Below are 15,000 nucleotides of genomic sequence, written 5' to 3'. Positions count from 1 at the left end.
AAGAAGTGGCACATTGCGCCAGCATTCAGTGTCGAGTTCATTGGCTACTATCTCGACCGCTCAATCCGGTTGGGCGAGATGAAGAAGCACCTGCAGGAGCAGATGGTGCTGAATAAGCTGCTGCTCGGCAAGCAACAGCTGCTGCGCACCATGTACGACCGGGCGGTGGTACGAAACCAGGAGGCGGTGCGGAAGGGTGATTCATTGCGTGACTCAATCAACAGCCTGTACGCGCACCTGCTGGCCCTCTGTCCGAACAAGGCGCTCGTGCCGATCGAGCTGATTGGGAGACCACCGCCACCCCCACCACTACCACCACCAGCATCACCATCACCATCACCACAACAATTTTGTCCAATTTCGGCAACGGTTTCCGTTCCGGTAGCGACACCAGTACCGGGGGTAGCGGCACAACAACAACAACAGCATGCCAAAACGCATCCAGTCGGTGTGTCGGGCGCATCACCACTGGCCGGCTGTGCGGCACCGTACAGCAAGAGCGTCGTTATCAATGCACCGTCGACGTCTGGTGGCCTCTGCACTACACCGACAACGGCCGCCCGCACGATGAGTGTACCGACGGCGGCGGCCCTCAAGATGGGTGTCGGGTTTCCGCTCCAGAATCTGATGGTCCCAGGAAAGCGGGACGACACCGGGCGCATCCTGAGTACGCAGTGCAAGCAGCAGCAGCAGCAGCACCAACATCAACACCAACACCAGCACCATCAAAACCAGCAACAGCAGCAGCACCAGCAACCGAATGGTGACGAGCTGCTGAGCGAGTGTGGTATCTGCAAGCGGTGTACCGATCAGCATTTGCTGGCTAAATGTGATACGTGCCATCTGCACTATCACCTCGGTTGCCTCAATCCACCCTTGACGCGCCACCCCAAGAAATCGAAACTGTACGGGTGGCAGTGTTCGGAGTGCGACAAGTCGGACGACTCCAACCCGGAGACGGTGATTCTGCCGAAGGCACCGCGAAAATCGCGCACCCGCTACTCGAAGGACGGCACCATCGTGCCGTACGATCTGTGCTACGACGGTAACACCGCCGATAGTCGCGACGGATCGTTTCTGTCGCGTTCCGATCCACCGTATGCTCCCACCGGTGCCAAGAAACTACCCGTCAAAGCGGCTGGCGAAGCGGGCAGGGGTGCGGGATCGCGCGATAGCGTCAGCACTGGTGGCAGCACGACAACCTCACCGGAAACACCGGTCAAATCGCCGGGCAAGCGGGGCCGCAAACGCAAGGTGTTCGACCAGGAAACGATCAGCACCATCTGTGGACCGCAGCAGCCGGTGGTGGTCGTAGCCGAGCTTCTGCCCGTGCCACTACCGGCACCAGCACCGGCACCAGCACCAGATACGAAGCCGGAGACGGAGCAATCGCAGGACACCGCGACGGAAAATAAAAAGCTGCTCCAACCGTCAACGGTCGATGGTAAGGGGGTGCCACCGACGGCAGCAACGGCTGCTGTGGTAGTGAGCGATGAGGAGGAGGTTACCCCCCGCCAGATGCAGGCCTCGGGCGAACGGGGTGAAACGGATGCACCGAAAGCATCGTCGGTTACGGGTGAGGTTGGTTCTACCACCTCTACCACGGTACCACGGCTATCTGCATCGCCCTCACAGTACGATCTGTGCCCCGGTGATGACGAGGATGAGGAAGACGAGGACGATGACGATGCTGGTGGGCCACGGAAGGAACCGAACGGTGGTGGACGAGTCCTGCAACCGGGCACAGCAGCAGCAGCAGCATCAGCAGCGCCGGCACCGGGTGACGATGGCACTGCTGGGTGCGACCGAGAACCACCCGCAACCGTCTCGGACGGGTTGAGCGGCTTCTCGAGCCATCATAAGCACAGCAAGCGCCGTAAAGAGAAACATCGGAACCGGTCGCCAAACGATGAGCGAATCGCTTCCAAGGAGCATCACAAGCGCAAGCGGAAACGTAAAAACCATCACGATTCACGCGAAGACCTAGCCAGCACTGCCACCAATAGCTACATCGATGCCGCCTACGGCGAAAATCGGCCGCGCATCAAAATCAAGGTAATAAGCAGCAAGTCATCAGCCCATCAGTGTCACTCATCTCGCGGTGTTCCTTTCGCTTGTTCGCTAGATTAAATCCGTCTACGATGGTTCCAATATGCACACGACGGAGATCTACTACGTTCGCAATGACACACCAGCGGAAGACGCCTCCATCAACGACCTTTCGGCCGACTGTACCTCGTTGGTGCCTCCGCAGGTAACATTTCACTGCGATCCAAACAGTGTTCACCGCAAAGCAATGGCTTATCGATCACTATCTTTCTCTCTCTCTACTACTACCACTGCTACTGATCACAGATTTCAGAGAACGATTTGGCCGGATCCGAGGGATACGGTGGGCCAGCCTCGGAGTTACAACCGAATGCTCCGCAACGGACAGCTTCACCATACGAGGGTCCAGTTCGTGCGGTGGGCGGTCGAGCACGCGGCAAGCAGCGTGACCTCAGCGCTCGTGCCAATGCGCCCCTCCCAATCGGTACCACCGGGTACGGGACACCAATCAGCGACGAATCCGTGTGTGACGTGTGCCAGACGCCTGGCACCTCCAGCAACATTGTACAGTACGTATTCCACATCGCGGTCTGCAATCATTCCCCCCTTTAACCGCACATCTCTTGCCAGGTGTGACGAGTGTCACAAGAACTATCATTTCGGATGTCTCGAACCGCCACTGAAGAAAACGCCTAAGCGCCGCGGCTACTCATGGCACTGTGCCGATTGCGACCCAACGGTATGTAGACATGCCACCAACATTCATGGGCAACTAATCGAAATGGACTTCTCTCACTGTGCTTGCAGGACATCGAAAGTTAAGGCGTAATCGGTAGTGTGCTGTTCAACCGCTCACCATCGTCACCGAGCGAGTATTGTCCGGACGGAACATTTAACCGTCTCATCGGTAGTTTGGAGTAATTTCTATGATTAAGCTCTCAGCGGTTCCAATCCAACCGGCAGCAGGATGTGTGCTATGTATTAATCTTATTATTCTGCCAATTTCACTCGGTGGGCAAACCGCTGTCAACGGCCAGAGAGCGCCGAAAAACGGATCCCAAAAATGCTGGTTTTCTCGATTATGTTATACATGGCAGCATGGCAACTAGAATGGCGTGATCTTCATTATGTAAAGTAACAATGCCTGCTACAGTTATGACGATTGTGCACACTAAGGACCTTATTTAATCCTTTTTTGGAATAGTTTTTTTTTAAATATTTTCTTCTTCTTAACGATATTAGTCTCAGTTAGGCGTGCTACAACAATGGACATTTGTACACGATAGGCACCTTATTTGATCCTTTTCTTCTTTATTATTGTCTATATATTTTTCTATTATTATTAGCTATTGTGTAGGACGCTAAATCGCTAAAGACTGATCGTCATCACTTCCGTAATTAAATTATTATGGTGCGCCTTGCTCGATTAATCAATGGACGATTAGATGTGCGTAGGAGAGCATTAAGGGCTTTTGAACTAAGTTTAAAGTGACATAGCGAGGATTAGACAAAACTTTGACGGATACATTCAGCGAAATTTAGTTATAACTTCCTTCTAATCAATTCATTATCAAGCCATAATCAAAGGGGTATCAAAGAATAGCTTAGGTACACCGGAAATCTCACCAATAGATGAAGAGGTCTTTCAAGTTCGATGTACTAATGAAGTGATGTTGGAACATGCACGTATTGTGATCGAGGATGTAACCAAAGCCTGCTCACTTCAATCTTCATATATTTTTATTTTTTGACCATGTATTTTCCCAAAACTGGAGTGAACAATAGCAAATAGCACCCGTGAAGTCGTAGCCAATAAGCTGCTACAGTAATATAATGTAACAGTGCGTTCCTCATGAGCGAGTATATCGACACGAAAAGGATCTGTGCTCGCAAATTCAAGTTTAGTGGTTTCCCTATCGTCCGTCTACAGTTGTTGTGTGAATATCATTAGGTTTGCTTAAATTAAGCATAAGCATTTCATTAAGCCACTGGAATAACAGTCTAATGACAGGAAGGGATCAACCGATTTGCGTGCAAAACTGTTTTTGCAACAACACTAATTTCAACCGTTCAACGCAATGGATTATGTTTATGTCAAAGTAGAGAGAGAGACAAAGAGATAAGGAAACAGAAAGAGAAATAGAGATAGAGAGAGAGAGAGAGAGCGACAGTGAGCGAAATAGAGTGGAATAATTCCGATCCAGGCGGGCTAGCTGGCGTGTTGACGCAGCGAATGCATATGCAAGCAACATTGAACATTGAATTACTGGAAATAAAAGAGGAATTTTCCCATTGAATCGAGGCGTGACCAGACGACGATGAACGCGACGTGCGTCTTTGTACCGATCTCTTCCTTCTTCTCGATCTATCGCCCCGGGGGGTCGTTCGCTCCCAGAACTTGCTTCTCTTTCGCTTTTACAGAATTCCCACTAATTCTCCTCCTTCATACGCGGAATCGGGATCACAGATGAACACTTGTGCGCATGAATCATCTCCCAGTTGGACCCGCTGGTTTCGCAAGCAATCCGCCCGGACGCCAAGGCAGAACACCGAAGAATGCACATCGCTGAGGCGGCTGAGACGGTCACCTTTATCTCGGATCATGACGGCAAACCGCACGACGCGTACGTCCAGCTGCCGATGAAGTGAGCTGCGGTGCATGTATGGCGCCGTCCCATCCCCTCGCTTGATTGTCGCACGTGCTTGAGCCCGGAGCAGTTGCTTACATCGGGCGTTTTTTGCCGGTCGAGCAAGCAAGCGAGCGTGCGAGCGAGCGAGCAGAGCAGAGCAGAGCAGAGCAGAGCAGTAGTTGCAAGCGGGGTGCGTGAGGTTTCTGCGACCGCGACGCAGTCGACTAGGAACTACTTCCGATGGCTGCAGGGTGTTTGTTGTACTACTCGCACCCAAAACGAACACGCGGGCACAGTTGTCGGTTAACGACGAGCGTCTACGTTTTTTTGTTTTGTTTTTTTCTTTCTTATCTGCCAGTGAGTGCGAATAGTGTGGCTCGCGTGTGATATGAAGCGCGCGGTTTTGTTACTCTAAATGTTTGGACACACCAAATTGGAACACGGCTTGTGTGCGTGTAGTAATCGTGATCCTGATGCCAGGCGCCATACCGCCAGGGAGTGCACGTGTGTGTGTGTGTGTGTGTTTGCCGCGGGATTTTTGTTGTTCCATCATCCCCCCCAAAAAAAGGCGAGCGTTGCATCTGCGTCTGCAACTCCTGCGACTGCTGTGAGCTGCTGAGGGCGCCCAGGGTTGCGCCTCGGGGCCTATGTGAGTATGGGGGGTGCGGGCGTGTTAGCATCGCCTCCATCCATCGCAACCGAAACTGATACCACACTGGGTGCAGGCCCCCCTCCCCATCGTGCGGGGTGTCAGCACTCAACCCCTACACACCTGCATGATCCTTCTACGGAGCTGCTCTGGAAAACCCGATAGCCGGTGCGGACTTTAGTTTCGCGGCCACGGCCCTCGCGTGACGCTCGCTCGCGCATCGGAGGCGGTCGGGCCGACGACGGAGTCCACGGGCTAAGAGGCAACGATTAGGGCGGGATCGGGTTACCACCAGCACCAGCACCGCAGCGCCTTTCAGGTTTGGGGTGGGTTGTGGGCGCCGTCAACAGAGAGAACCGAGCCGAGGTCGAGCCGACGTCGAGCCAAGCGCGACACTCCCATTGTGTTCCGCGGTTCCGCGTTGTTGCGCCGCTTCTGCGGGTGACCTCTCTCCCTCGCAGTCGAGAAATAGAGGGCGCACACACTGGAGAGAAAGAGGAAAAGATGTGCGTGCGCCCTTTTACTTCGTGCGCTTATTCCCCGCTGCACCTCTGCGTTCTCACGAAGCGGTGATGGCATTGTATGCGCGCCCATGATGATGATGATGATGATGATGCTGTAGGCCACTTGATTAAGCGATGAAAAAGCAAGCGTTAAGCGACGAAAAGGGGCGCCCTGGCGCCACGCACAATCATTTGACATTCTTCTTGAGCTGCGAGCCCGCTGCGCCCGCGGTGTGGAATGTGGATCCGTGGACCGATCGGTTCTGGTGACTCATCATCACCACGGCACTGCGTTTGTGTGATGAGATAACCGCGGATAACCGGTTCGGTGACCACGGCCGCTTGCACTTTCTCTGAAAGTCCCTAAGCCTCTCTAAGACCGTGATGACTCATCAGATCTCCCTCCCCCCCCCCGGGAACCAGAGCCTAGCGAACAAAATTCCAGTCCCGTGCATCCAAAGTGCAACCAACAACGCGGAACAACGACGCTCCGGAAGAGCCTCCTCCGAGAGCAAATTCGCGATCATTCTGTCGCTCACGCTCTTCCGCTTTTTTTTTTTTGTTACTGCTCACCACCCAACGGTTTGCCAGTGGCCAAAGTGCAACCAACAACGCGGAACAACGACGCTCCGGAAGAGCCTCCTCCGAGAGCAAATTCGCGATCATTCTGTCGCTCACGCTCTTCCGCTTTTTTTTTTGTTACTGCTCACCACCCAACGGTTTGCCAGTGGCCTTGAGTGGCACAGTCAGTCAGGTCCACCTTGTTGTGTACGCAGCAGCCCCCTCCTCACCCTCTTTTAAGAGATAGGAACGACCCAGACAGCAGTCGGCATCAGGAAAAGCCCACCTCCAGGATCCACCACATTTTCGTCCGTAAATTCGACATTTTCGGTCACAAAGGCCATATGATTTTTTTGCTAAAAGCTCGAACTTTCCCTTTTCCAAATCACTTGCTTTGCGCTTGATAGGTTTGATAATCGTTTTTTGAAAATTCTTTAAGAATGGACTTCGGTATTTTCGGGCCAAAAAAGGCCCTTTTTTGACGATTGTTTGTGACGCAACCATTCAATGATATTTTATCGATTAAAGGACATATTAATCTACAACTTTTGAAGAATATTTGGTATTGTTTTGAGCAACATTCATTGGCAAACTATTCCATGGCATCAAATTTTGGTAGGCGTGTCGACGAAAAGGTACTTTTTACGGTGTCCATCGTAGCGACATGACGGATCATCTGAAACAAACAAATCGATATTCGTTAGGAAGGTTATAAGTTTATCTAGGTAACCCTGGAGAGTTTTTGTTGATATTCCGATTTTTCGATTTTTGGCAGATTTTTGAAATTGAAAAATTGATGCTTTTTGCGATTCTGCCATAAAAAACGAACTTTACAGATTTGTTTAAAAAAAATTATCAACAATTTTAATGATATCTCGACGGGGTTATCTGGCAAAAAGTGTACAGATTATGTGTCAAAAAATTCAAAACGATCGGTCCAGTAGTTTTTACGGTATCGATGGGCACCGACTTTGAAAACGCGTTGGTTTTGGGAATTTTCAAAAATCTATAACTTTGCCAGTTTTGCTTCGATTGATCCAAAACATTTACACAATACTCTTGAAAGGATCAGCTTTCAGGGAAAAATGTTTAAAACATGTGTCACAAATAAAAATTAAATACCGAAGTCCCCCCTTAAGTGAAAGATGCTCGATCATGGTTGTGACAAAAGTAAAAGCCCACATGCAAGGAAACATGTTTCTCAATTCATATGGGCCACTTTTACCGCAGATTTCCATTTGCAGCCATTTTGACATGGCTTTCACATGCTTTCCGATATGTTGGGGATTATTCTCATCGTATTGCTTCGTAAAATAATTGTCTTTAATAGAAACATCGTTCATAACGAGAATTTATATAGAAATTCCCATAAACTCGCAATCTTAGCTTGACCAAGGTGATTCTAGACGATTAATACGACGAGGATGTCAATAAGAACTTATGGTTTTAGCGATTCGTTTGAAATCGTTTTCCTATTGCTCAACAAAATTGCTTCCTCGATGTCCATACGCTGACTGAATAAATAAAAAAAAATCCTTCCGGTCGTCAACATAATTTTGCTGTCCGTTGATACACCCATACCACGTGCAAAAACCCGCGCGCATTCGACTTTCCACTGGAGATGCAAGGATAAGTGGATTTAACATGTGTAAACAATAACGGAGGGCACGTAAAAAACATTAAAACAGACGTAAATAAAAGCCCTATTAAAGATACAGTAACCACAGGGCTCTGTCGGAGTCCTAATAATATTGATTGCAAAATGGGCTTTTACTTTTGTCACAATCATAATCGACCATCTCGCACTTAAAGAGAATTTTCAAACAGAGCCTATCAAACCTGTCAAGCTCAAAGCAAGTGATTTGGAAAGAGGAAAGTTCGAGCTTCTAGTCAAAAAAAATCACAAGGCCTTTGCGACCGAAAATGACGAATTTACAGGTGAAAATGTGGTGGACCCTAGTGGTGTGCTTTTACTTATGCCGACCACTGTATATGGCCGGCCGGAGAAGACCTCGAGATGCTCGAGATGCTCGAGATGCTCGTTCTTGCGCAATTGCGCAACCCGCTCGCAGCGTTACCGACCGAGGATGATCGAGCGTGCACGAGCAGCGTACCGAAAAAGGGGGGGAACGGATGAGAGGGGTGAGGGGGGGGGGGGGGGGGAGCCATCAATTGGCAATCAATAACGTGGAACTGGAGAACGGCGACGATCGCGACCCTTCCTTAGTTCACTCACCGCAGCCAGCCACAACACCGTTCCGCGCCTGTCGCGCCTTCTCCTACTCCCAGTAGAACACGTGCATTTCGCTCCACCAATCCCCCCCCGTTCCATAACAAACACTAACTAACACACGTGCACGCGCGCGTGCAAAACAAGCGGCTGCGGTTTTGTTGCGCAAAACAGGAAGAAAGAGAGAGAGAGAGAGAGAGAGAGAGAAGGGGACGGAGGGGGGGGGGGGATCCATACTGACCCTGACCGATTGAAGTGATGGCAGAATGGGGGATACTGTCCTGCACAATTTTGCATCCAAACATGGACATCGTTTCCGACGTCGCCAACAGCAGCAGCTCGGGTTCTCGCTGCGCAGCGTCCTTGGCATCTTCTCCCTCTCTCTCTCTCTCTCCGCAGGAGGAGGACCATCTGGCCACAATCACATCCATCAACCAGGCCCGTGGTGAGGGGGGGGGTGGGCAGTGATGTCCTTGCACACACTCTGCACGCAGCGAGCGCGTCCCGGGTGCCTCCAGAAGGGGGGAAACGATTGAAACGGGAGACTGAGAAGAAGACTGCGACGAAGGAGATCTGGCGCGACGCCTGCTATAAGTGTGACAGCGTGTCCGCGGTGCGTGTTGCCACAAAAGGCAGCAAAACTGTGGCAGAGCACGCACCAGATAAGTGAACAGCAGCGCCAGCAGCAGTGCGAGAGTGAGAGAGAGAGAGTCGAGGTGCGAGTGAGACAACGACTGGCAGACCTTTCCGGGGGGGGACCAGGGGGCCCATGTATGGTGTGAATGCCTTATAAGGGGAAGCGACCTCGCGTCGAAACGCGACGAGCTCGTAAAGCTCGCACCATCCCCCCCGGGCCCCCCGGGCCGGGCCGGGCACTTACACTTTCCTTTCGCCCCGCACCACCGACCCCTTGTTTCCTTTCCTTTCTCTCGCTCTCCCTCTCTCTCTTTTCCACTCGTTCTCGCTCTCGTTCGTCCTGTGCGCGGCCTGACTTGGCTACCTTGGGGTAATGGCACCGCTGGCACTTCTTCTCCGGCACTAATCCGGCCGGTACCAGCTTCTCTTCCTTCTCTCTCTCTCGGTGTCATGTTACCATCCCCTGCATTCGCCCGCCAACCTCAACCCCAACCCCCCCGAACAAAGCCACAGCCACAGTTGGAGGCTCTTGGTTGGGCTCTTCGGCGCAGTGCCTGCCTGCTGGTGCGTTGCTGGTGGTGCGCGGTGCCCTTAGCACCAATCCTGCCGCGCTGCAGTAAAAAAAAAAAAAAAGGCATAGGGAAGGCTGCAGCGCCTTTTTTGGGACCTAGACTGCCACTGCTTGTTTTGGGTCCGACGCTTTGGCGCGCGAGCGCCAGGCGACAGGACAAGGACCCTAGCGTGGCGGTGGCGACGGCGGCGGCGACGGGGCTCGATAATGATCGGCCTCGGGGTCTGGGGAAGGGGGATGGAACGAGGAATGGTTGTTTCCTTTCGGGGTTTCGGCGCCTTCGGGCGGTAAGGTGGTACGGGGTTCAGGGGGGGGGGGGGGGAGGATGGGAGGGTAAGTTCGGTGGCTCACGTTGGGCTCTCCGTCGGTCGGTCCGTGCTTCGGTATCGGTCAGTACGGCCACAGCAGCCCAACGTAGCGGACGACGAGGAGCCATCGATGAGCCACCGGCACCTGATCCTACCCACACACACACACACACAAACACCCTGACACACTACCTAACTACGCTGCCAGACACCCGCCATCATCATCATCATCATCATCAGCTATCAGCGGCAAACGAACGAAGCGACCGAAAACGGAAAACCATCTTTAATATCTTTTCCACACGGCGCTCCAGAAAAAGTGTTAGTGCAGTGTAGTAGTAGCGGTGTTCTATGTGCGTGAAAAAAACAAAAAAGACAGAGTGAGAGAGACAGACAGTTTAGTGACGCGCTACAGTGAGCTGCTCGGGATTGGGGCTTTGATCCTGTCGTCGCCTTCCCTGTACGCTCCACTGTGTATGTGTGAGTGGCCATTGTGTGTGTGCGTTTGCGTGTGATAAGCGTGCTTTTTAAGTAAAGATCGTGTACTAGCAGGTGCCTAACCTAACCCTCAAACAAACGAACAAACTGCAAACGACACGACCCGTTGGATGGTTCTGTTTAGTACGCGGGAAGAGCACTCGACTGTCTCTAGATCATAGCTCGATCCCGTCACAGAAAGAGACAGAGAGAGACAGACAGAGAGAGAGAGAGAGAGACAGAGAGAGAGAGAGAGAGAGAAACTGTCCACTGCTTCATCTTTAGGATCTCTATCAATATCGCGATCGCACAATTTCCGGCGCCCTTCCCCCGCAATCAGCAATCAAGATCCGATCCGATCCGCCAGGAGGAACGAGTAGCGCGGCACAGCGGAACAGCGGAACAGCAGCGGAAGGTGGGCACCGAGTACGGCCACGAGATGGAGGCACAGTTGTGGGCGGACACTGGTTGCGTCGTCGATCTGTCGTCGATCACCGACGAGGATCTGCTGCGCAAGATGGTAAGTACCACTATCACTGCTGCCACAATGGGGCAATCTTTTTTTTTGTGTTTTTTTTTAATTATATTGATTTCACTTAAGGTCTTAAGGGTGATTTAAAAACTGGTCCGTTTTTGACGATTTTTTGTGACGTAACCATTCAATTTTATTTTTTCCAATAAATGGCACATTAATCTACAACTTTTGAAGAATATTTGGTACTGTTTTGAGTAACGTTCATTGGAAAATTAATCCATGGCATCAAATTTTGGTAGGCGTGTCGACGAAAAGGTACTTTTTACGGTTGCCCATCGTAGCGACATGCCGGGTCATCTGAAATCTATACAAATTGATATTCGTTAGAAAGGTTATAAGTTTATCTAGGTAACCCCGGAGAGTTTTTGTTGATATTCCAGTTTTTCGGTTTTTGGCAGATTTTTGAAATTGAAAAAGCGATGCTTTTTGCGATTCTGCCATAAAAAACGAACTTTACAGATTTGTTGAAAAGAAAGTATCAACAATTTTAATGATATCTCGACGAGGTTATCTGGCAAAAAGTGTACAGGTTATGTATAAAAAAATTCAAAACGATCGGCCCAGTAGTTTATACGGTACCGATTGGCACCGACTTTGAAAACGCGTTGGTTTTGGGAATTTTCAAAAATCTATAACTTTGTCAGTTTTGCTTCGATTGATCCTAAACTTTTACACAATACACTTGAAAGGATCAACATTCAGGGAAAAATGTTAAAAATATGTGTCACAAAAACATTTAAATAACAAAGTTCCCCTTTACAGGGGCAATGGGGTTGGCTTTGATGTGTGTTGCGGTTTGCGGTTTTTCGAACGTGCTCGGTCCCGACAATCGGTTTTCCAGCTGGTCGGATTCGTCGTTCACATCACACGGAACGGAACGGCGTTGCTAAGGCGCGAGATTCTAACAAAAACTCCCGCGTTTGGACATTTTGGATGTTTGTGTTTTTTTCTCAAATCAGCCAACATTCCGTTCCGTGGACCGAGCGTCCTACACGATAGCTGTATGAACTATAAATGAAATTTCAATGGCAACTGCGACGAAAATAGAAAAAAATGGGTACCCTAAAACGACTCAGCGCAACTGGCGACTAGAGTGAAGGACACTGTGATCAAATTTATCCTTTTCTTGGTTTGTAAAGAAAGCCTAGCTGTTGGCTACCTCTCCACCGGTGATAACAGCTATCAGGAACACTCTTCAGCCAGCGGCAGCGGAGTCAGAGCCTCCATCAAGGCGGAATGATCTCTGGGGAAGGCAGGAAGGAAAGTAGAGGGTTCCGCGAACAACCAGGTGGACTTGAGTCGCGAATCGCGCGAATCTAGAGTCGATTTTCGAGCTTCTACAATCTTTTACAACTTTTTCCACTGATTTGTGCTTTTTGAGCAATTTCCGGCCGTCGACTCGGACACAAAAAAAAATCCAAAAATTCCCGAAAAAAAAACGCCAAGTTGAAGAAACTGTTTGCATTTGTTTGATTAGGTTGCAGAAATCGCAACAAGCATCCCCAATTCAATTTCGGTCTCATTTTTCTGACAACTTTCTGTTTCTGCTGCACTTCCGGTTGTGCGCGCACGTTTCCATCCAAGGGCATCAGTAGGGATGCACTGGGTGTGCGGGGTGCGGGGGTGAGGTGCACTCACGGTGGTGATTCTCACGATCGGTTGCGCACGATTCGTGCCAAAAATCCAATGGGTTGGCGCTGTGACCTCCGCGCAGCGTGTACAACTGTTAAGGGGGGGTCCGGGGGGGAGGGAGAGCGTACAACAGGTCGACGGCGACAGGTCGACCGTGACGTATCGAGTGCAGCGAGCGCTGAGCGCTCAGCATCCCCCGAAGCTCGAAGCTGAATTTCCTTGTACGGCATAAGAGGGTCGCCACCTCCCTCCCTCCCTCCCTTCTCCACTACCACCCGAGTGCTCGGTGTGGCCTTGTTTGGCCTGTCTGCCCTTCCTAGCCACGCCACCGCCGCGCACATAACCTTTATCCTTCAACCATCCATCCATATGCCCCTTCCTCTTCTTTCTCTCTCTCTCTCTCTCTCTCTCTCTCTCTTTCTCGCTCTCCTTACCTCCCCATTTGTCATCGCATTGTGCACGCACTGGAGCGCCCGAGATATGCGCCCGAAACGAGCGCCCGGGTTCGTCGCTAAACCCCCGTTGAAGTCTTTCGTTTGGTGGATGCTCTGGATCCGCCTGTCTGTGTCTGGAGTCTTGCTTGTTGGCCTTGAACGAACTGGTGTTCTCCCCCTACACTCTTTTTCTTTCTTTTCTTCTCTCTCTCTCTCTCTCTCTCTCGCTCTCTCTCTCTCTCCCTCTTTCGTTATTCCTTATCTTTAACGCACGCTCGTCGTGATGATCGTGATCGTGTGTGGTACGAAGCAAAGCTCAAGGACATAAAATTCATTACAAGGATGTTGTGGCCAGGGGGGGGGGGGGGTGAAGCACCCCCCGGGAATGAGTGATGATATCATCCTCACACTCGCTGCATCATTTCTCCTTCACTCGTTTGTTTTATCGCTCGCATGTCGATTGGGGCACATTAGAGAGCACACGAACAGCACACACACGCATACGCACACACCCATACACATACAACCAGACAGGCAGCCTCGAAGGCAGCCTCGAGGGGGAATCTCCGTCCGATGAATCATCGCGATCGATCGAGTCCAGGAAGCGAACACAGAAGACTTCCAAACGGAATTGAGAGAGAAAGAAAGGGAGAGAGAGAGAGAGAGAAAAAGCTGAGAGAGTATGTAGATAATTTCCTTCTACGTCTAGACTCTAGAGGTACAATCGGTACGCATTACGGAGCATTATCAGCCGCTGCATCATCATCATCATCATCATCATCATCGATGGTCGCTGTCGAGCGGGGATGGCCTACGCACCCCTGCATCTTGTAACAAGAGTTGTAAGATTTGGGGGCGAGCGAGGGTGCAAGTACCAGGTGTATGCGGTATGAAACCGACCTTTTTTGATTTGCCCCAAAAAAACGCTTTTTCTTGGAAAATGGAGAAAAAATTATTCTCCAAAGTCAATGGCAATCGTAAGCTACACATTTGAACTTTATCTTAGGCAATTTTTGGAAGCCTAACCTAAAAAACCACCAATCTGTACCATTGTTTTCGAAACCCGTCCATTTTTCCAAATTTTTCGAACAAAAGCAAGCGCTGCTCGGCCAACGACCTGTCCCACCGATGCAAATGAATGTTCATTTGATAGAGTCAAGTCTGGTGAGTGAGCGGCATGTGGTAATTGTTACCAATTGTGGCTTTGTACCGTGTCCTTGGCCGATATTCTGCGCGGTGGCGGTGCATTTTCATCGAGAAAAATAGGTAAATTTTGTCGCTTTTCGATATTTTGGTTGATTTTTTTCACAAGTCTCGGTCGAAATTGATTAATTTGTTGCTTGTAATGATCATTAGTAACCCTTTTTGGCCAATAAGGCATGTAATTTGATGACTTCTTACATTTTCGATGGTTGATGGTTCTCTCATTTATATCACTAGTTTAAACATTTTTAAACCGCACTTTACACTGTGTTTCAGTAAGAACATACCCACCGTAACCTTCAATAAAAATTTGATGCGATTCGGCCGTCGATTTTTTTTAGAGGGAGGCAAAAAACGAACAATGTTGATGAATAGCAGTTTTTGAGAACGGAACTTGCCATTTAATTCGCAATGAAAACATTTGATATAGTGTCAAGTTAGAATAAATCCATAGCGATTATGTTTAACGGATGTCTAATGAACAAAATAAAACACTTTGGCTGACTTTACAGCTCCATTTGGTGTAGATATAGCTTTACAACGAAAAAAGTCGGTTTCATATGCGTACACCTGGTAATCCTG

The 15,000-nt window shown here is 50.1% G+C and overlaps 2 protein-coding genes across 4 annotated transcripts in view; both read left to right on the top strand.

The window, feature by feature from the left end:
• The window catches only part of LOC126579758 (PHD finger protein 14), a 6,175-nt gene extending 1,798 nt beyond the window's left edge, over positions 1-4,377 (top strand). The window contains exons 1-5 of the mRNA XM_050243328.1: positions 1-2,055; positions 2,126-2,254; positions 2,356-2,618; positions 2,680-2,788; positions 2,857-4,377. The exon at positions 1-2,055 is cut by the window's left edge and continues 1,798 nt beyond it. Of these exons, the coding sequence (XP_050099285.1) occupies positions 1-2,055; positions 2,126-2,254; positions 2,356-2,618; positions 2,680-2,788; positions 2,857-2,871 (2,571 nt within the window). The 3' untranslated portion in view covers positions 2,872-4,377. The remainder of the gene's footprint in view (positions 2,056-2,125; positions 2,255-2,355; positions 2,619-2,679; positions 2,789-2,856) is intronic.
• An 852-nt stretch (positions 4,378-5,229) lies between these two features.
• LOC126579753 (mucin-5AC-like) overlaps positions 5,230-15,000 on the top strand; it is a 44,421-nt gene continuing 34,650 nt past the window's right edge. For all 3 annotated transcript variants that reach the window (XM_050243306.1, XM_050243304.1, XM_050243307.1), the window contains exons 1-2: positions 5,230-5,328; positions 10,452-11,134. In XM_050243306.1, the coding sequence (XP_050099263.1) occupies positions 11,054-11,134 (81 nt within the window). In that variant the 5' untranslated portion in view covers positions 5,230-5,328; positions 10,452-11,053. The remainder of the gene's footprint in view (positions 5,329-10,451; positions 11,135-15,000) is intronic.

Source organism: Anopheles aquasalis, chromosome Y, assembly GCF_943734665.1.
Source record: "Anopheles aquasalis chromosome Y, idAnoAquaMG_Q_19, whole genome shotgun sequence".
In the NCBI taxonomy this organism is placed as follows: Eukaryota; Metazoa; Arthropoda; class Insecta; order Diptera; family Culicidae; genus Anopheles; species Anopheles aquasalis.
The sequence above is the reverse complement of the archived record's forward strand: the minus strand, read 5'-3'. Positions and strand labels throughout refer to the sequence as shown.